Source organism: Eutrigla gurnardus (assembly GCF_963514095.1).
Source record: "Eutrigla gurnardus genome assembly, chromosome: 9".
NCBI lineage: Eukaryota > Metazoa > Chordata > Actinopteri > Perciformes > Triglidae > Eutrigla > Eutrigla gurnardus.
This window is the reverse complement of record NC_139923.1, coordinates 20,463,556-20,486,162: the sequence shown is the minus strand read 5'-3', so window position 1 is coordinate 20,486,162 and position 22,607 is coordinate 20,463,556. Positions and strand designations below refer to the sequence as shown.

The 22,607-nt window shown below is 45.4% G+C and overlaps 2 protein-coding genes across 4 annotated transcripts in view; both read right to left on the bottom strand.

The window, feature by feature from the left end:
• Window positions 1-22,607, bottom strand: part of calub (calumenin b) — a 140,573-nt gene that overhangs the window by 94,250 nt on the left and 23,716 nt on the right. The window lies entirely within an intron of this gene.
• Window positions 1-22,607, bottom strand: part of grm3 (glutamate receptor, metabotropic 3) — a 31,530-nt gene that overhangs the window by 3,477 nt on the left and 5,446 nt on the right. For 2 of the 3 annotated variants that reach the window (XM_084018525.1, XM_084018524.1), the window contains exons 2-11: window positions 18,572-18,631; window positions 14,781-15,329; window positions 13,556-13,699; window positions 10,292-10,561; window positions 9,250-9,889; window positions 2,063-2,305; window positions 1,739-1,928; window positions 1,241-1,550; window positions 961-1,154; window positions 666-798 (exon numbers count right to left, since the gene is read on the bottom strand). In XM_084018525.1, coding sequence (XP_083874651.1) covers window positions 666-798; window positions 961-1,154; window positions 1,241-1,550; window positions 1,739-1,928; window positions 2,063-2,305; window positions 9,250-9,889; window positions 10,292-10,561; window positions 13,556-13,699; window positions 14,781-15,098 — 2,442 coding nt within the window. In that variant the 5' untranslated portion in view covers window positions 15,099-15,329; window positions 18,572-18,631. The remainder of the gene's footprint in view (window positions 1-665; window positions 799-960; window positions 1,155-1,240; window positions 1,551-1,738; window positions 1,929-2,062; window positions 2,306-9,249; window positions 9,890-10,291; window positions 10,562-13,555; window positions 13,700-14,780; window positions 15,330-18,571; window positions 18,632-22,607) is intronic. The other variant, XM_084018526.1, reaches the window with a different exon arrangement.

Sequence of the window (22,607 nt, the reverse complement as noted above, 5' to 3'; positions counted from 1 at the left end):
GTTGGTGATGTTATGCCTCCACCTGACTAATCTTAAAGTCAGATTACAAGGCCAGAGAAATGCTTATTTCCAGGGAGAGAAAGAGAGGCGGGGAGTGAGAAAGTGAGCTGTTTTTATAGGGATCAAATGAGCAGCCCAGGCATCAGCACAAGGCATTATGCCCTTTGATACGGTGCGCAGTGTGCGTTTTTGTGGGAGCGTCTGCTCCAGGTGTGTGCGTACGCTTTAAGATTTGTATGGATCAGAGGAACACTCGCCCCCCCCCCCCCCCTTTGCTATCAAATCTGGACACGTGTCAGCAGTTTGACAGAATCGCTCTGTTTGTCGTGTCAGTGCTGCAGAGCCGGGGCGTTTGCCAGCAGGATTAGAAATTGTTTAATTTGCCGCTACACCTGTGTTGTCACTGTTTTGTAATCTGTAGGCTTGTATAAATGTAAACATGTTGCGGGGACACAAACTGCTAACACAAAGCTACATATTATATAATAGGCACTCCTGTCCTGGGTTGAGCACAAATGATGTCCCCAGAAGGTAAATCATTGAATGTTGGGGGTTTTAAGGAATGATTTGACATTTTGAGGAATAAACTCTTTAGAAACATAGTATTGTGTTGTGTGTGTGTGTGTGTGTGTGTGTGTGTGTGTGTGGTGCGTTCATGAAGATACCCTGTAGTCACTAGATGTAACATAGAAGATGGGAAGGAAGGCCAGCCAAATGATGCAGGTGGTGTACATGGTGAATCCAATGAACTTGGCCTCATTGAAGTTCTCGGGGCATTTCCTGGTCTTGAAGGCATACCTAGAGGGAGAGAATCATATTTACTGATTGAATCGACACCGTCTGGAAACACGATAACTAGTCTGCTGAAATGAAAAACAAAACGTCTGAAATTGACAAGTGCTCAGGGTGGAGAACTTCCACAACGACCATGGTAAATCAAACCAGCTATGACGCACTTACACAGTACACAGGATGACCAGGAGCACGTCGTATCCCAGTGACAGCAACATGCTGGAGTCGCGTACGTTACACTTGAGTATGACTGTCTGCCGTCGCTCTGGCAGTGTAAATCGCCGCGTCCCGGGAACCTCCAGCAGCAGCCACACCGACACCATCACCAACTGGACGGAGATCAAACTCAGACAGATGAACACCTGAAAAAGAACGGGAGGAGAGAAAAGGTGAGGTCACCAACATCTGCACAAGTCAGATGGATGGACATGAGGCGACAATCGCTCACCTGAGAGGAAGGGCTAATGAAGCGTGGCCTCACTGCGCCCGCTCCGTCTTTCACGCCGCTGAAAATCCTGGCGATCCTGTTGGTTTTGGTGAGGAGGGCAGAGTAGCAGACAGCGAACGAGGTGCCCAGGCCCAGGCGCCGCAGGGCGCAGATGGCAGGAGACGGCTTGGCCAAGAAGAGGAAAGTCATGGCGTAGGACATGAAGACTCCGGAGAGGAGGATGTAACACAGCTCTCTGCCCGAGGCCTTAACCAGCGGTGTGTGGTTGTGTCGGACAAACACCCAGAACACCAGACCGGTGCACAGGAACCTGTGGAGGAGGGGAAGTTATGGAGTCCAGTCCAGCACACTTTAGCTCTGATTGGACGTCACTGCTCAGGGGTATGGTCAGTTCCCTTCCCCCATCCCAAGATCCATGCAAACACACAAACACACACACTTACAGCTGTCAGGAGCCGTCAGGATCTGACATTATGTTGACAGCCCTTTCTTACTCACCCTACACAGGCGATGGTAATCGGACCAATAGCCCAGGCATCTTCCCACATGATATAGTCCTCAGGAAGGTCGTAACAGGACGTCAGCTCATCAGTGGGCCACTGGCCCGGAGCGCAGGGCGAGCAGGTGAACTCATCAGCCAGGTATTCATGAGGCTCGCAGGCGGTGCAGATCCAGCAGCAGTACTCGCCTGGGAAACAGCAATATGAACAGCAGAATGTGACGGTCTGAGATTTTTTTCAAAAGGCGCTGCTGCTTGGTACGGTATGGTATGCTATGACGAGAAAAAAAAACCCCCTCCATTGTTGAAATTCAATCTCCTACCTGCCTGCATTTTCTTCATCTCATTGCGTTCACAGGGGTCGCTGCACTGCGAGGTGGGCACCACTTCCCTGGGCCAGTGAATCTGATCGTTGCTCAGAGTCAGACTCTCCGCCCATTCACCGACTGGCACGTAGCCGTAGCGATCGGCAAAGCGCTGGTAGCTGAAAATGTTGTATCGGCCTATGCCGTCCCCCTGGGAATCAAATTTCACCACTGTCTCGCTGCCGGGAGGAGAGAAAGGGGCTGCGGGGGGCGAGAGGAGACAAAAGAGTGGGAAAGAAAGTTAGAAGACGAGTGGGAAAAAGGAGATTAAAGCCAAACAATCGCAAACAATCATCCCATTGATGTCTCATTGATGCCTATTAAAAGCAACAGTGAGGACGGAGACAATAATCCATGGTCAGTTAAGCCTTAGGAGTCCAGAACAGGCAATGAAGGACATTACAATAGTGTTTTTCATTACTGAAGACCAGCCAGTTACCAGAGTATTTGCTCAGAGGCTATAAATGCCTGGTATGCTTGGTGATGTTTGTATGTATCAGTGACCTCCCATCCTTCCCCGAGGTCACATAGGGACAAAACGCTGCTCTAAAAATTTCAAACTGACAAAGTTTATTACCAAATGCATCATTAACAAACTGCCCATAAAGTCATATAGGCGTGAAGCAGAGGACTGAATCCCTGGGTAGTGCTATAGCTACCCACACACTGATAGAATTAGCCTCTGGGTCTCTTATGTGAGGGAGGTACGCTGCTGAAACTGCCAAATTGGTTTGTATACAAGTTGTTCTGGAAGGATTACCATCTACCCTGAGGATGTGGGAACAGAAGAGATTGTAAAATTGGCAGGATACTGAAGCCATTAAAACAAAAAACAAAAAAAAAGGAGAAAAGAGGCTATGGAAAAAAAAGAAGAAGTTCTTAACGTGTTGCAGGCAGCGTTGGACCTGACAGTGCTGACGCTCGGTCCTTCTGACACAGACAAAGTGCATGTCACTCCTACAGTGCCACTCCTGTCTTTACAGCGGAGCAATCAACTCTGTGCTGCTGACACGCTGTACGAGGCTGAGTGTTACACGCCGCTGCCTCCCCCTGTCAAGCGATGATGCGGCTGCCTTTAGAAAGCATCACTCTTCAACGTATAACAAGGCTCCTGGTCTTCAGTGCACAGCAGCGTTGATGATGCTGCGCTGCCTTCCTCATATCTCTGTCATTGGCCAAACGTATACAGCTTGGGATCCTTGGAATAAATAAAAAAAATGAAATATTGTGTGTGTGTGTGTGTGTGGATGTGTGCTGGTGGAAGCTCCATTAGGTTTAACTTTACAGTGTGATGGTTGAGGTATTGCACTGAGCGCCGTGGGAGGCTGTGCTGACAGAACCGAAGCTCTGACCCTGCTGTTCGTGGCGTGTGTGTGTGTGTGTGTGCGTGTGCAACACCGGCGAGAGCTAAAGCTGTGCTATTGTTGTGGAAAAAGCTCAGTGTGTTCGGAGAAGAATGGCGTTTCAGATGGCAGCAGAGGGGGTTAGGGTTTTATGAAATCCATAAATCACCGAGACAGCGCAACCACTCTATCTTTACTCCTCTCCCTCCGTCACGGGGAAAAGTGTCAAATCTTCTTTGGATTTTGGGGCTAAATGTTTAGGTGACAGCTAAATGAAAATGACTCCAATAAGGCGGTGATAATATCTTCAGCGGTAGAAGCGATATGAATCCATTATGTCGCAAAGTTGACAGATAATAAAGTCTGCTAATAACACTGAGCAATGAGACAAGTCTCCTCCTCTTTCACCTCCTCTTTGGCGCCAACACACAGAAACACTTTTCCACGCGCTAATTATCATAACTGCACCTTATTAGGACCTTAGATGTGTGCTGAAGCCTAATTAGCCGTATGTGGTAATTACGTGTAATACAGACTAAAAGAGATAACGGCATTAGCCTAGAGACCCATTTGAGGGCACCGTGTTGTCCTTGACTTCACAGATCACACTGGGGGAGGAACAGACTCAGAGGAGCGGTGATTCCACCCCATAACCAAAACCAGCGACCTTGCTGACGTGACAGAGCAGCTTATCAGAAGAAAAAAAAAAAGTGTATGAGGGTGCAAGTTAGAGATGGCGAAGGCCACCAAGTCTCCTCTGGTGACTGCAGAGAGCTGAGACAGGCAGCTCACGTCCTTGACTGATGGAGGCGATCTCTCCGCTCAGCAGCGTCCTGGGACGAATTGAAAAATCTGAGATCGCAGAGTTCCAGTGGCCGAACAATTTGGATTCTGTCTAAACAGGATGAACAGCCTTCAGCCAATGTGAAGCTGCTTACTTATCATGCTCACCCTCTTAGTGTACAGGTAAGTACAAAAATTATGCACCCACACAGCAAAACTGCATTAAGGGTTAAGCTTTGAGGGATTGTGTTTGCTGTGACATATCACAACTGGGTTTCTGGGTTCATGGGAGTCTGTGTAGGCAGGAGGTCGGGTCGGTGGATGGGTCAAAAAACACGGGACTTTCACTCAGGAGACTCATGTTCGTGTCCTGTGTGAACTAAAGTACTTTTGCTACCTAAACATTATCAAATGAGGCTCTAAATATGTTTTCTCATCCATCCGGTTATTCACTCCTTGCATGCATGCTCACTCTGGGTTCGGTGTCGTCAATCACGATATCAGCTGTTCTCATCAGCTGGTCTCTGTCTAATAGCACACACCCACGATGACACACCCTCATCGCTAGCCTATCATCTCGCTGCAGTGTCTTCTTGAATATGTTTGCCTCGTACCATTGAGGCCGATGGGAGTGTTAATAGTTTTGCAGGTATTTGGTCGTGAAGAAAAGTATTGGACGAATTGAAAAATGTTGCCCTTACAGGAAAAGCCAGATAAAGCTGAATGAAAAAGGATTCGTTCTGCGGGATCCATGAGTGTCTGAATGAAATTTCACGACCATCCAATAAATGTTGAAATATTTCAGTCCGGACAGACAGACCTGACATTGCCATTCATGCGGCCATGCATCTAGCATGACTAAAAAGCATTTGCATTTTGACAGATAGTAGTGGGCAGAGAAGCTCAAAGGAAGTTTGTCCCTCAGCTACCTTTGTGTGTGATGTGACTCTGATGAACCGTGAACTGAACCAATTGCATCATTTGAAGAAGTGAATGTGGAAACTCCTTCTGAACGGCGGCTTGTGGGCTTTCTTACGATATCTTAATACATGCTATAACACAACCTCAGCCCTGAAAGAGTGATGATCGATGACTATGTGTGACCTAATACACACATACAATGTATCATGGAGGTTTGAGACTAAGAAAACCCTGGGAGGATCCATCGCATTGTAAACTAAAACCCACCCTTCATATTTGTGAGTGCAGTTCATCAAACAGCTTGGGAAACAGAATGTCAAACAAATAAGAGAACAAAAAAATAGCAAATAAAGTTAGGTGAGACAAACTGCTGTTAGAATGCAGAATAACCAGATCCAGACACTTTTTCAGCATTCCCGCTAAACTTGAGAAACATTATTATTCCAGCTTAATTAGAAGCATGGCGAAAACAAGCTTTTCATTCAGAAGCTGTGAAATTAATTATGTTCTCGGCCATGTCGGGCTAAAGCGAAGCCCAAGGGGGATTGTGGGTATTAAAGGCGGGGAGAGAGAGAGATAGAGAGAGAGCGTGGAGGCAAAGGGGCTTGGGAGGAATAAGTAGGAATAAGTAATCTGAGAGAGAGAGAGAGAGAGAGAGAGAGTGAGAGAGTGAGCAGAGAAAGACAAGACAAATCTTTTCTTTGTGCGAGTGTGTGACTAAAAATTCCAAAGCTGGCTGTTGATTAGCCGTTGGCTTGGGAATAGAGAATTGTATTTCCAAGACGTCCATTCACCTGAATCGCTGATTCCATCCCGATTCAGGCCTGACAAAGTAAACGCCGTATATAGGTCCTGCACAGATGCACACCTGCTCCAGGTAGAACACAGAGATGCAGCGGCTCTGCATGCTAGTGGTGTGACCAACCTTTCCTGTCCCTTCTTCTCCTGCCTCCAGGGAGGTTGATGAACTTACACATCTGAGCCCCGCAAACACACGCCTCCGAGCATATAGATACGGACACGGGGATGCACTCGCACGTCACAAACCGCACACGCAGACGGATCACATTAGCTATATTTGTTCTCCCCGCAGATTCGCTCCCCTGGGACGGCAGCGTTGCCTGGGCCGTGGACCGACGGGCCTCAGGGGGAACAGAGGACAGATAGGGTGGAGGGGACGGAAGTCTAGAACAAGGGGGGAGAAATGTATAGGAGGAGGGATGCAGCGGCAGAAAGCTGAGGCTCGACTGAAAGGTGGCGAGATAGAGGAGACAAAGGAGAGAAATGGCAGAAGCAGGAGGCGCTGGGGAGGGAGGATGAGCCGAGAGACAAGATAAGGCCAAAGAAAGGAAGGGAAGTGACAAGGGAGAAGAATGCGAGAAAAAGGAGAGGAGATAGCGAGAGGGAGAAAGAGTAAAGCTGGTACGTCGGCAGCAGAGATATAGGTGGACAGAGGAAAGCCTTTAGATGGAGGAATCAATAGAGAAAAGGTGAAAGATGGATGGAGGGATGAGCAGAGTGAAGGAGCGGAGGAACAGACCGGCTCGGAGAGGCGGTGGAGGCATGAGAGCAACCTTGTGAAGTCTGAGTGGGATGTGCTGTTTTTGAATGTAGAGAGAGTAGGACACTTTCTGGGTGAGAGAGAGAGAGAGAGATAGGAGACAGAGGGAGATATATGGAGAGAACGAGTGAGAGGAAGAGAGACACAGAGAGACAGAGAGAGACCCTGAGAGTGACAGAGAGAGACAGAGGGAAGAGTGTGAGGAGAAAATGAGGGAGAGAAGGAGTGAAGGTTGTTCTCTAGCATCTAAACGTTGCAGTAAGCTCGCTGCTCAATATGGCCCTGAAGGCACACCGCCTCTGCTAACACAGACGTATCACGCACACACACACACACACACACACACACGCACACACACACACACAAGCGTGCGGGGGAAGGGGGGGGTATCACATCTATCACCACTATTTGAACAGAAGACTGCATGTGTGTATATACTGCTATGTTTGCTGCGGATCAGGTCGGTGGGTGGGAGTTGAATGATGGCTTTGAGAAGTGTGTGGGTTGGGGGTGTCTGCAATTTGACGCTGGTAAAAAAAAAAAAAGAAAAAAAAAAGAAAACAACCCAGAAGCTGACTGTATATGTCTCTTGCAGGTGCGTGCGCGCGTGTTTAGTGTTTGGAAAGTCTGCAGCGAGGCACAAATGTGCCCCTGTGTCTATTACTAGATAATAGGGAGCTGTTCCCATGATCCACCAGAACACTTCAACAATTGGTAATAGTGTCGGCTTCATTACCATAGCAACTAGATGAGACTAGATGAGGAGAGCGGCGTATGAAAACGCACTCCTAACCGACGTAACACGGTGCACCACACAGTCCGCTGGGTTGTGATTGTAAAGTTAAGGAGAGGCGATCGGGAATAGGATCAAACTTTGCGACATGTGTGTCATGAACATGTGTGTGTGTGTGTGTGTGTGTGTGTGTGAGAGAGAGAGGGGGGGAGATGTCAGAGAGGTAGAGATAGAGAGTGTTGGTTTTCCGTCTACAGTTCAGACTGAGAGCACTGCGGATGGTGATGCTGCAGTATTTATACCCCACATTCAACCTCAACTCACCTCGGCTCCTTTTTCCTTACATACTGGAGATGGAAAGCTGTGTGTGTGTGTGTGTGTGTGTGTGTGTGTGTGTGTGTGTGTGTGTGTGTGTGTGTGTGTGTGCAGCAGTGCGAGTGCGTCATTCCGGTAGCTGAACCAACAACTCTTCCCAGTTTAACTGCGCCGCCACCTTCGCAGCGTCCCCCGTCGCCTCATCGGGGCGGATGCTTTGAAATGTGTTTTTTCTTTAAACCGATAAGGCTGTTTTCCACGCTGTCACCGCCGTCGCCGAGCTGTGAGGAACTCAAGATCCTTGTGCACGCTGTTACTCTCTTCGCGGAGTAAAGACATGCGCCTCGTGGACATACATCAGTAGTGAGGAGAAGGGATGGGGGGGGGGATGTGAGGGGACAAAGATGATCAGACAGAGAGATGTAGGGATGTCACAGCGGGATTCACGCCTCCTACTCCAACTTACTCCTAACAGTTTTTTTAAACTTTCTATGTGTGAACCTGTATTCCATCTCTCTGTGTGTGCGCCCTATAAGGGAGTGGTTATCGTTTGTTTCCGACTGCAACCGCCTCGACTGTTTCCTCTCTCCTTTCCCTTCTTTCCGTCTCCCCCCTCTCACGCAGAAACGTTCCAAGTCCTTTGATTTGTTGCAGGAATGAAGATGGGGAATTTCAAAGAGAATTCTTCTTCTTCTGCTGACGCACGCCGTCCCACTCCGCCGTTGCCTCAGTGCTCCCCTTCTTCCTTCCCTCCGTATGTCTTTTTTTCCGTCTCACTCCCTTTTTACCTTACCCCAAACTCTGTTTTCTCCTTTTAGTCTGCCTGTCAGTCTTATCTGTAAGCTTCCCCCCCGTATGTGATGCTGCTCCTCCGTCCTCCATCCCTCTTGCTCTCTCCCCGGCGTCTCGCGGCAAAGCTGCTGTTTGTTAGGCCGTTTTGATGTCTCCTCCTGGTCACGGTTGGCGGAGGAATAAGCACCTCTAAACCTGTGTCAGTCCCCGAGACGCCGGGGTTTATTTATAACGCTTTTCCTTTTGTACGCCATCTGTCAGTCAAGACCAATCCTCGCTCTCTCCGCTCCCTATACTCTGCGGAGACTGACAGACAGACAGGCAGCCCCGCTATAGGAGCTATTATAACACACACACACAATCTCATTAGTTCAAGAGAGAAGAATATGTCTGACGGATTAACTGCAGCTCCTCGTTCCTCAAAGCAACTTTGTGGTGTATCAATTACGCATGGGTAATGGGTGTCAATGGCATGGCTGGCTCTGACAATACGCGGCAATTAAGCGGATTTGTCTCAGCACCTTTTATGTTCTGCGGAAGGACAACACCCGCGTGTTGTTCACGAGAGGACTGCTAAGTAGGCACAACACTCGCACTCCCGTCTGTTCTCTCGCTATCTCTCCCCCAACTCCTCTTTCCATTCCCGCCACCTTTAAACACCTCATCTAGGGCTCCTCACTCCCTCCGGCTCCCTTACCTGTGAAGCTGACATTGAGGATGTAATCCCTGTAGAGCCTGCGCCCGTCCAGCGCCTTCATGCTGTCGCACAGCTTGGTGGTGTTGAAGCACAGGCTCCGTTGCATATAGTGGAGGGCGTGGGCCATGGCGTACACCGCGTTCACCACAAACATGATCTTGGACTCCGGTTCAAAGTTGCTCTTGTCCATTGACAAGTCCATGTCACATGGCGGGAGAGACGTCTCCCCCCCTCCTCCTCCTCCTCCTCCTCCTCCTCCTCCTCCTCCACCACTACCGCCACCGCTACCCAAGGAGCACTGGTACCGCTGCTCCCAGAACTCCCTGTACCAGGGATTGCGATGGTTTTTGACCGGGTTCAGGTTGAGAAAGTAGCGGTTGAATTCGGGCACGGGATTGGCTGCCAGCTCAAGTGTGATGGCTCCTTCGGCGCTGACCTCGTTTCCCTTGACGATGCTTTCCTGCGCGCCCCAGCCGTCGCTAGCCACCCAGATGAAGGAGGAGTTCAGCCTGGCGGCGGCTGCCAGCAGCTCCCTTGCGTCGTCGCTGCGCAGGAAGAGGACGGCCACGCGGGCGTTTGGCTTCTGGAGGAGCTGACGGATCACGGCTTCATAGGACTTCTTAGCATTAGAGCGCCCCACCTGGACAGGAAGAGGACATTAATGCAAATGCTCTTTCTACTCTCATATAGGTTTGTTATTATTTATCACCATCATCCATAGGACAAAAATGCTGTTTTTCCGTCTCACACCATCATGCACCTCCGTAGCCAATTAGTTGAAAAATGTGATCTGAAAGTACTCAGAATAAGTTCTTGGAGATAAGCTTTCATTTTCTGGCTTACAACTGATAAGGCCAGTGTAATATAAACTCCATTTGTGTGTAGGACAAGATAAGACATGGAGCCAAACTTTTATAAGCTCTCAAATTTAGTGCCCCATTCATTGTTAGCGGTGGCTTCAGGTCATACATCAGTTAGACACTGCCGATTAGAGTTTGTGTTATTCTCCATAATTAATGCAAATATCCATTCTATTCCTTACCTTCTCTGAAGTGGCGATACAGATGTTCCTCATGCGCGCCTCTTGTTCGAAGGCCTCTATACCGGTTTCCCCGTAATCACCCTCCGATGCCACGGTGGACACGTAGGTCCAGTTGAAGAAGCGGAGGATCTCGGCCATGGCTTTGGCCTGGTAGAAGTCGGGGGGCACCGTGCGGGCAAAGTAATCGTAGCGGGTCTTATCGCTGAGCTTGGCACTGGTCGAAGCGTAGCTTATCTGAGGAATCTGAAAGAGCCTGAGAAGATTGGCAACCTGTGGCGGGAGACAGGATAATGAGAAATAAATCAGCCCAAATATTTCCAAGCCTCGAAATTAAACCATGAAACAATGATTTGTAGGAACTTAACATTCATTGATAACCCTTTCTCATTCTGGATTCTCCAGCAAATTGAGATATAAATCAAATAAAATAGCAATATGTTGCTTATCATTTTGTTTGAGAATAAACATTTAAGTTTCATGTAGCATGACTGGACTGATAATTATTATTTTATCTATTTTTAAACTTTTGAAATCTGAATGCGCTGATTTATTTATGCAAAGTGATGTAAAAAGTATTTGGTGGAACTCATGCATTCAAGCAGCTACTTTGTGTGTTTACAATGCACATGTTTTGAAAGGTGGCAGCAACAGAGCCACTTACTGTTCAATTAATTTAATAGGGTACTTGAAAGAAGCACACACAGAGAGGGGAAGTGGAGGACAAGTGAAGCATCTCAAAAACAATTGTGAGTGTGTGTGTGTGTGTGTGTGTGTGTGTGTGTGTATACTGTGTGTATTAGAGAGGAAAAACCTCCCGATGCAAAATGTGAAATGTGGATTTCAGAGCCGCATTAGAATTTTATAGAATGAACCACTTCTCTGGAAACTGTATGATCCATATACAATTAACCAACAATAACCATCAACAGACATCACCCTTAGCAAAGCGTTGCCCAACCCTTAGATTGCTTAAAATTGCAACCATATACGTTGAATATCAGATATCTGACTTCAACATCTCTGTTGACCAAAACATCTGATCAATACTGGGTATCCCACACAATAAACTAGTGTTTCAGTTTGTAGGAAGCTCATTTCTCTTTGTAAAAGAGTTTCTTCCACATCCATCTGCAGGGCTAGCGTTGCTGTGTTACAGGTTTTTGTTAAATTTCTCCTTTGACCGAGAGCCAAGTATTAAACGTTTGATCAAAAATGACGAAAATGTGGAAATAAAGATAGATCCATAAACAATTATTGGAATTAATTATTTTGTTTTCAACAAACAAAAAAAAAATAAGAACATATTTCGAAGGTTGCTGCTGATAGGAATCGCTTCATGCATTAATATGATTATTTGAAGATTAAAGACAACGGCAGCAGGAAGTGCAGCACACACAGCACACACTGCACGCACACGCACACGTAGAAGTTCAATAAATCACCGACTCATGCATTAGTGATGGACATCATCGAGGGTCTACTGATGTCCATATAATATTCCCTTTCACTGTTGATTGGGGTTTGGTCACGCTCTACTCATTACAATTTGAGTTCAAGACGCTAACACGTATAATTCCTACCGCATTCTCACGCGCACAAAGACGTGCACACTCAAACACACACACACACACACACGCAAATAAACACTACACAGCCATTCTGTTCTCGCCTCTGTTTAATCCCTTTAGAGCGCATCACTCTGGGCTTTTCTATATTTCATTCATAGCTCAGTTGATGAGCTGTTTTGACAACATGTCAGAATCTCATTAGACTAATAATGTAGAAGATTAGAAAACATATACATACACTGATGTGCACAGGGAGAGATCGACGCACGCACACGTGCACACACACACACACACACACACACACACACACACACACGCACACACACACACACACACACACACACACACACACACACACACACACTCACAGGGGTGGCTGCTAGTACTCCAGGCAGGTTTTTATGGTTTTAAGATGGCAGTTGACTTAAATGTCACGGAAGGTCATACTGCAAAATGTAACCGCATTGCTCCATTACCTGCCCCGAACAGCGACTACAGCTAACTAAGAGGCCTGTCTGTAGGGACTCGGAGAGTTTACTCTGTTAGTGAAAGCTGCTGCCTTCCCGTGAAAGAGAGAGGGAGGGAAGGGAGATGTACTGAATGGGTTGAATATGAGAGATGAGGAGGAAAAAAAAAAATGAAAGGGAAGGAGGAAAAAATTGGTGCAGTGGAGGGCTGCTGTGTGTTTTCTGCTTGGAATGCAAGTCACATACGCACACACACAGACACACACACGCACGCACACACACACACACACACACACACAGACACACGCGCACGCACGTACACACACACACACACACACACACACGTGCATGAACGGAGGGGAGGAATGATGCCTGCTATGTAAATGCCCTGAAAACACTGGAGTTTAGTTGTGCATGGTTACACATAAAATAATTCCCTATTACTTAATTTAGAAGCAACAGACAGACTAGCCAAGTAGAGGCACGGAGGAGTAGCTGGATTAGCTTCGCTGGCAAAGAGATCAGAACGCGGAGCGTGGTTCGGGTCTTGTGAACAGCGCTACCTTTTGGAAAAAGACAGGTGAAAACAAGGACAACAAGAATGAACGGCGAGGAAAACAAGGGATGATTATGTGTGATGAAGAACAAGAGACGGAGTAGATGTGTTAACAATGGCCGCCCCAGGAAGGAGGAGGAGGAGGAGGAGAAGAAGGGGGCTGAGGTCAGCATACACTGAGCTCTCCCCAAATAGCCGCGGGGGATGCCTCTGAATGCATATAAAGAAGGAGGGAAAAAAGATATAGGCAGTGATGAGAAGGAAGAGAGCAAAGATATAAGGGACGGGGGAAAAAAAAATAGAAATACATAAAATGGGGCGTAAGAGTGAAAGAGAGAGGATGAGAAAGACAGAGAGACAGTTGCAGAGATTAGGGATTTAAGGACTGATAGGAGGATGCTTTTGTGCAGTCACAGAGGAGTAAGGAGAAGGAGGTTTTATGCTAAACTATGCAAATGACCCGTCTCTGTGACAAGAGCTACAAGAGCTGGGGAAAACACACAAGAACACACCAATGGCAAAGTTGATTCTAAGAAGTAAGTACACACACATGCCATAACATTGGAAGTCAGCCTCTGTGCATTTGGTCATGAGTACAAAGATGAGAGAAGCTGCTACCAAGGAAGTCAAAGCGAGATGATGATGGTATAACGTGTTTGTATGTGTGAGTTACCTGTATGGAGACGCTGCTGAAGGATCCACCGATGACTGCGGCGATCGCGAGCGGGCTGTCGTCCTGCAGAGCGTAAGATCCGTCCGGACAGATGAACTCGGTGTCGTCCACCTTGGTGAGGGAGGCTCTTACGAACTCCAGAGCCTGAGAAAAACGTCCACATGGATATTTGATATAACACACACGAGGTACCATATGGTCTATATTATCTATTCATTCTTCATTTGTTTGTGACACACTTTGCGTTCTTTGTGAGAAATATTCAACGTGAATAAAGACCGATACTTTTCTGTGATGTAACATTTCTATCTCTTTGAAGACTATAAAAGGAATATACAAGCTCAATGCTTTACACTAGGGGCCCTTAAATGCTTTCAGAACAAGGTTCAAATTGCAAATGCAGCCCCTTGACAGCAAGGCACATTATAGCATAATGCTAGTTTGTGGAGAAACGTGCAACGAACCTGCAACCCACTTGGAAAACCAAATATCAAGAATGCATGGTTTATACAATCAATCAAGGAGCTCAATGAATAAGATCACTGGATGCATCATCTCTAAGTAGCTCAGAAATAATACAAAATATATTTTTGAAGGTTAGAATCCTTGAGGGAAAATCCTTCAAAAAACCATAAAGATTTTTAATCAGATTAATCACAGGGCAGCTGTAGATTAATCATGATTAATCGGCATTAAAGCAGGAATGGAAAGCAAAGCCCTCGAGAAATAGGGACGCACCGATAATACTTTTTTCAGACCGAGTGTAAATACTTCAATTTGTGTTTAATATATATATATTACCTTTTAATGAGACCTTGTAGTTATACTCCATTGAAAATGGAAACATTGCACGTTTTACTTCTGGCACCAGAACTTACTTTGCGTAAAGCAACTTTTTAAATATAACTTAAGCAAAAGTTCAAGTTGGCCTTTCACCACTGTCACAAATGTAGCAGATAGACAACACAAATACCATTAAAAGAAAAAAAACAAAACTATCAATGTAATCTCTTCCAATTTGGTTAATTTCTTACAAAATATCTTGAGCAATTATCTTTGCAAAACCCATAATTGTGTTTGAGTTAAACAGCATCTTGTGCAAATGAAAGCCTCAGTGACGAAGATTAGCATATCTAGATAACACCCTACACACACGTGAACAGTCTTACAGTGGATAAAAAAGCAGCAGCATGCATGTACGTGTACGCTGACCATGCTAACTCACCTGCTCCAGTGCATAGGTGTCTCTGGAGCAGGTGTCCAGGATGTGGACCCCGAGAGAGACTCCGGGCAACAAGGTGTTGTCGTTATTGATTCTGTCAATGGCAAACAGCATGGCCTCCAGTCTCTGGATCCCTCTGTCCTCGTTCACACGCCCACACTCCTCCATCCCGGCACCTTTCTCGTGCACCGGGAACAGACCGCCGAGCACCAGATCCCCCTCAATGCGGATCTCCCGGCGAGACTGAGGGGGCTCTCCGACCGAGAGCAAGACGCCCCGACACATCGTGACCAAGATTAGAGCGGGGATGCGGGCCACCATGTTGGGCTCAAGGAAGGGCTAGGATTGTCAAAATGTGAGGAGAGGACTGGCAGAGAGTGAGGCGGAGGGGGACGGGGGTCTCAGGGTGGAGGTTAGGGGTGAGGGGTTAAGGGCGGTGGGGTTGAGTCGAGCAGTGGCCGTTGATGCTTGGCTCGGTTTGTGGCCCATGAAACGGTCAGGGAGATCTGAGCTGGACCACACATGGAGGGGCACACCATCTGGACATCAGTCCTGTTTGGGGAGGAAAGGAAGAAGTAGATAACACAGGACGGATCACAAAGATGGCAGGAGCTGCACGCTGAAATAAATATCTTATCCTAGTATAAAAAAACACAGCAAAGTAGACCTTTGGTGAAGTTTGGGGACACTGTTAACAAGGGCTCAAAGTTGTTTCCGCTTCACAGCCAAAGCCAGGCCATGACTAAAAGGGATATAGAATTGTTTGGAGATTGCACCCCCACCATTCTCCCACTCCTCCTCCCTCCCTTACATCACCCAGTAAACTTTCTTCATGTAAGTGTGTGTGTGTTTGCCCCTGGTTGTATCAGGATAAGCCAGCTTAGATGGCTGGTTGATACATGAGCACAGCCTTCTCATGCCACAGATCAGAAAAGCTTCTCTAATCTGATCTCTGTTCCAACAATTCTCCGCTCGTCCATGAGTTTATACCCCTAAGTGTGTGTGTGTGTGTGTGTGTGTGTGTGTGTGTGTGTGTGTGTGTGCATGATCAGATTTATTGCTCCCCGTGTCCTCTGCATAATTACAGTGTGAGGACTGAATGCATTATTGCCATGAAACTGACAACAATGAAGCCAACAACAGCTGATGCTACTTATCATAAGTTACAACTTAATTACAGCTATCGCTGTGTGTTTTGACTGTCTTGTTGGAATTCTCCGCACACACTTTCCTCGGAGATAGTCTGCCATGTGGACGAAACGCTTGCTGCACACGTAACGTTCGGCATACCGAGCGTTGGGATCCCAACGTTTCTCCATTCTTGTTGCCTCTATCCTCAGATTGTCGGTTCGGCAGCTTATAAAAACGTAGTTCTGGGTTCTTGACCCTGTTGGTATGTCGCATCCCACCACGCAGCAGCTTTTAGGCATGTTTCTGTTGCTTATCAGCAGACAAAAGTAACAAGGAGGCACCTTCACGCAATACAAAGTCAATGGAGAGCGATGAATTGTTTTCCCCTCCGGTGTGGGCGGGACGTAATTGTACTCCAGATGTGGTCTGGCTGATATAAAAGCATTATGTTTGCGACGTGTTCCGCATGCATTACACACCTTGTGTTTTTTTCCCTTATTCAGATCTTGCTCAACATCACCACGTGGAAATGGGCAGTCAGCATCCCAGCCCCTGCTGCATTAAACATCCTTTTCTTGCGAGTTCTCCAACTTTATTTCAAACGCAATACTAAATGTCTGAGGATTCCAATATTCAGCTGTAAGAGGCTGTGATAAATAACCTGTTCTTTCTCTAGTCTCTCTCTCTCTCTCTCTCTCTCTCTCTCTCTGTTTTTTATGTGTTTATATCTTTTAAACTATTTAACTAATGCAAAGTCAGTAAAGCCCTGAGTAGGAAATTGCTTTCTTGTTCTAAATTCTTTTCTCGCTTGCAGTCTCCCCCGGTCCTCAGGAGAGATAAGACAGAAGCTGGAGGTTGACGTTTTGACTAGAAAATCAATCTGTAGTGAAATTTCTGTTGATTCCTCATATCTCTGGCTGAAACCCTGGTTTGTGTGTGATAGAGAGAGACGGTGTAAGACCCCCCGTTCCTGCAAATTTTACAACTTTATGCACATTCAATATTAGATGTCCAAGGATTCCAAAATCCAGCTGTAGGATATAATAAACAACCTGTTTAATTATCAGAGTGTGTGTGTGTGTGTGTGCGTGTGTGTGTGCGAGAGAGAGAGAGAGACAGAGGGAGAGAAGGTAGGAGGATGAAAGCTTCTCTTAGATGCCGGTAACTCAGATTTTCCTGCAGGCGGCTGCCATACCTTTACCACTCAACTCTGTAATACGACACACATACAAACACACACACACCCAGACAACCACCCACACACACACATGCAGACATACACACTCACACACATGCACATACACACCTCTGTTTCTCTGAGGGGGCTGACCTAAAAGCAGACTATTTCTACGTCTCCCTTCCCTCTCAACCAACAAAGACCTGAATCGGTGTGTTCAGGAAACATGTAGGAGACAGGAGTCAGGATTTGTTTAAAAAAAAAAAAAAAAGAGTAGAGAAAGGATTGGAGTGCTACGAACCCTGTTTGAACCACCAAGTAAAATTCTTATGACGTACCTTGATATGGTCTTTTAAAGTCATTCTTGTACTCGCTGACTTTCCTTTAAAAAGTTGTTTCCTGTCAAAATCCCACAGGAGACCACCTGCCATGTATTTGATAAATATATAATCCGACTTAATGCCTGTTCTTTTTGGGAAGGAAATTGATGGTGTCTATGAAAGATTTATATCCATTCTGCGAGCTGTCACATTGACGGGTGTGTCCGTGTGTGTGTTGGGGGGGTTCAATGATTCCCAGTATTTGCCAGGAAATAGCAGCTTCCTGGAAGTAAACTCTTCAAACAAACTTACATCATTATTAGGAGCCACTTTTTAAACCAACAAAAGGTGTAATTGGAAGCTCTCGAAGTACATTAAATCTCTTTCTACACCACTGTCACGGTGTCCACTGAACTTGAATGTTTGCTTCATTATAAACTCCTGGAAAGAGCCCAAACCCAGCTGTCTCAAGAGCAACTGTGTAAGCAAGAGCACTCACTGTGAAACAGAAAATGTTTCACTTCTTCTTCATTATCCAAAATATCGTCAGACCAAGCAGCCTACGTACGGGACAGAATATATTGCAGGCATTTTAAGGATCATAACCCGTTTGTTACAAAACAAGTAAACTATTTTCAGAAATATGAAACAAATGACATCATATTAATGAATGCATTTCTCTCATTGTTTACAAAGGGAGCCTTTTTGTTGTGCTCATTTTCCGCAACCAGTGTAATATTAGCCAACTAACTAGCAGCCGCTTAATGAAAAAGATTGAAAGAATGAATGCTTCGTCTACACACTTGCTCTCGCCAGATAATCAGTAATTATACTGTAATGTGCTGATAGCTTAATTTCCTGTCCACAGAAAGGAAAGAACGGCTTGTGCTGTGACTGTAATGAAGTCAAAGTCAAAACGATGGGAGAGGCGAGGAGAAAGGTCTGATTAGAGGGCGTTAACGTTATTTTGATTAGTCCAAAATGGACTCAATCTCAGAATAGACTTTGTAAGATTAGGGTTGATTTAAAACAGAAGATCAACCATGAATTTTCCAAGAAATGTCATATATGAACACCATATTAACAATACTGTGTTTCATCCCAGACTCATAGAGTCATACCATTTAGTTTATAGCTTTAAAAACCACGCTCTTTAAATGTCTTACCTGCATAAAGAAGGATGAGAGCAGATGGCAGCTGGTACATGGCAACATCACCACAGACACCTATTAAAGAGAGACGGGGAACACACATGAGGGGAGTAAACAACCAGCCAGAAAGCAACCTGACTGTCGATAGAAGAAGAGGAGAGAGGATCAGATAGAGGAAGAGGCCGCCTACTGACCCTTCTCCCCGGGAGCTATGATGCTGAGTAACATCTGACAGACAACCCCATTTCACCTCTGACCCCGTTCAACAAGTCAGTGAGTATGGCTGCATATACGCACCACACTCCTCTTTTGTTTTCTCCGCTTTCATCCCATTTCCTCCATGGCGATCGCCCCCTGCATGCTCTCCCTGCGCCACACATTCATCCCCACCTCCCTTCCACCCTCCGCAGCCCTCTCTCTCCCCCTAACAGGCAGGGCTGCTGTGGATGACACGTATCCAGCTGTGAGCAGCCATGCAGGGTCGATGGACCGCAGTACACTGAGAGGAGAGATAGCCCCACAACCCAGCCCTGTGTGTGTGTGAGTTTGTTTATCCGTCTGTATCAGTGATGTGAGTCTCACAGTGCGGGGAGACACTGTATGTGCGTGTGGTTTTTCATTGTTATTGTAAAATATGTTTGAGAATGAGAGGTGGAGTTTTAGACGCTGCAAAATGATTACAGGACAAAAGCCATCTCATTAGCTGCACACAATCAGTTCATTCATCCTAAGGCTTTGTGTATTTCACTCCTTCCATCTCTCCCGCCTTCCGACTCTCTCTAACACGTAAGGAATACGTGTTCTTGGACTGTGTGAAAAGGGTACTACTTTAATTTTGACCACCACATAACAGTTACGTGCATGTGTGTGTGTCCCAGACTACTGACAGTCTAACAGTCCCAGTGGGCTTTGACCATTAATTATTTAGAGGTGCATTTTAGGCAGGAAAGACTGATGATCCATAAATAGGACAGAACGATATCACAAAACACAACATCCAGCAAAACGTTACGCACATCCCTCGATTCCTTTTCCTAAAGCACACCGATCCAGATTGTATTCAAATAAAACTAAAAATCACGTCCGTTCTGTCCCTTTATTGAAAACAGAATTTTAAATTCAATATTACGTGAAGGGTGACAATGGTTTACTTCGATTACAGCGCCTTCTCTTCCGCCAATTACCAATCAAAATCAATAATCTTGTACACTCCGATGACTACATATGTCCCGTTCACACAGTCAGACTGCAACCAACCTTTCCTGTATTGATCGTGACCTGGGTTCAAAGGGCAAAGGCTGTCTCATGTTAGAAACATAGAAATGGATTTCCTGGACCTTATAAACAGCTGAAATTGAACAGATTTAACCGCACAGCCATTGATCTTTTGCTTGACAAAAGAACTGTAGCTCCACATTTTGCAGTGTGAAATCCACATGCTGTAATAGATAAAGAAGTACATTTACGATGAAAGTCGGATTAACCCACACAAGAAGTGGTGCTCTTCAGGGGCACCCAGACTAAACTGGGCTCTCGTGTGCAGTGGGTACTCCAAAAGGATTCTACACTAAAAGGGCTTTTAACCTTTCAGCACCAAGTTTACAGTGGGAGAGCTCTGCATTGTGGACTCATTTACGAAGTACATTTGACTACAGTGTTCAATGGTTTGGAACACGAGAATGAATTAACTGCTTAAATGACAGAAAATGAAAGAATAATTCTAACATTTTAATTTTTCCGTATCATTGATATGAAGTAAAAGCACCAAAAAAGGTATGTAGTATTCACTTAACGCAAATTCAATAAATTCCTTTCAATTATGTGCATGCTTGCATTTTTGTCCAATCGCTGCAGTTCTTCTGCAAATGTCATAAATAAGGTTTCTTCAAAGTTTCCTAAAAAATATCACAATATGAATTTCTTTCTTTTCAAGAAGTAAAAACGTCTGAAGATAACTACTCACCCATCTGTTAATGGTCTTCAGTCTAAATGGAGCACACAGCTGGTTTACATGACGTAACATAACGCTTGCTGTTAGGACATCTGTGGCCATCATATGATTCCTCAATTAATGGAAGTGAGGTAGTGCTGCTTTTCACAAATAAATATTATTTTTCATGTTCAAATGTCTTTCGTTTTTTGTTGACAGCTCTAATGTGTGTGATAAAGGAAATGTTAAGGAATAAAAAGTCCCGCTTACACATGGTGTGAAGGCTTCATCAAAAATATGAAGTTGGATATGTAATGATGGAGAGAGAGAGAGAGAGAGAGAGAGAGAGAGCTCCAAAAGGACTTAGCTGTTTGGTGGAGTAGCCCCTCAGGTGCACTTCTTCATTTACAAATAACCCATATTTTGTTTGGATTATTGTAATCCTGAGCCTTTTTGGTTCCTTAACACTCCGAACGGTGCAGATTTATTCTCACTGGAACAAGTTGCCTTCGATTTGCAATGCATTACACAACAATAACAAACCTTGCAACAGGCAACGCAATTTTGTTAAAATAAAGCCTCTGTGAAATGAGGCACTTTAATTTGCAACCCCCCCCCCCCCCCCCCAACAAAAACAAAAAAAACCACACAAAATCCTGGAGGGACTGATAATTGGATTTTGGGCACAAAGATTTGAAAACATCCCCTCTGGCTCCGGGAACTTTTTGGGGAAAAAAGTATTTTTGGTTTTCATTTTATAGAGCAATATTGAAAAACGATTGAGAGATTTCTATGCAGTATAATAAGAATAATTATTAGTTGCAGCCCTAGATGTATCTGTTGTGGCTCCCCATTGAGTATAATTCAGTCGTCTCTGTCTTCATTGCCTTCTCAGCGTGTTGTCCCTGAGTTTTGAGGGTCTGCAGCTCATCTGACACGGCCTGATTAAAATAAGGCTGTCAGCCTAAAACAGACCGGTGTTGGAAAATGTGTTAACGCATTCATCAGGTCCATGTTCCATCATTGTAGACGGTGGCGGGGCCTGTCAGAAGGAGAATTACCTCTCGGTGGATGGCATCTATCAACTTAACTGTCATGTAATCACCCTGGGAGTCATCATGTGGCATCAGTCAACCTCCTCGTGGCGCGGGTCCTGCTTAATTCATGCTCACACCCGTCGGTCTGTCGTCACCGCGGTCGATACATGAGGTGGACAGAGCGTTACGAGGGACAGGTACAGAGGAATGGAGGGGGTTGACCCTCAGTATATATGTCAGACAGTTAGAGGACTAAATAGATTTGGTTTGGACGGAGACACAACACTCTTAAAGTTGAGCTGAAATGGCATTTCATGAGTATCTAGCTTCCATAACGGGACGTATCTCTGAGTGTAACAAGACAGGCAGGTCGTAACTTTGGGAGCAATTTGATTATATCGTTTGAAAGACTTACGGCCATATCTGAGCAGTGCCGAAGTTGCAGATTGATCGATGGATGGATGTCAGGATAATATTGGTTGAAATTGCAGCTGACCAGAAAAAGATATTGGATTTTGGTGTAAAAATTAAGAAGAATTTGCTTTTAGTAATTTAACAAAAAGAGCTTCATGCATACACTGGATATAGTTAAATATGAACTTCATTTTCATTTTTTTGTTCTTGATTTGCAGAAATTAGCAACAGTATTGCATATTATATTCATGCTTGTAACTTTTGTGCAATTAAATTGATCAGGTGATAACTGATTGATCGTTGTTTGCGACGCCGAAACCCAAGAGAGTCTAGATATGAGACATAAAAAGAAAGAGATAATAAAAAGTCCACCCCTGAAATGTCTTGTAGAAATTTGTCTACACCATAGTTCATTGATAATTTCACCGTGACATTCACAGCCGACGTGTAGTTCTCAGGTTGTGTGGTCAGGAAGGGTTCGACCTGTGAGTTCGGAGTCAGAGAAAGATTGAAAGAAGGTTATTGTGCCTATAATGAAATCCTAACCTGTGGGAGAGGTTTATTTAATAATTAATCCCATTCATTAAGTACTTTGGAATGATTTAAGGATGTAAAACTATTGGTAAGTATTCACTGTTTTAGTGATGTGCCTTGGGCCTGAAGCAATTTT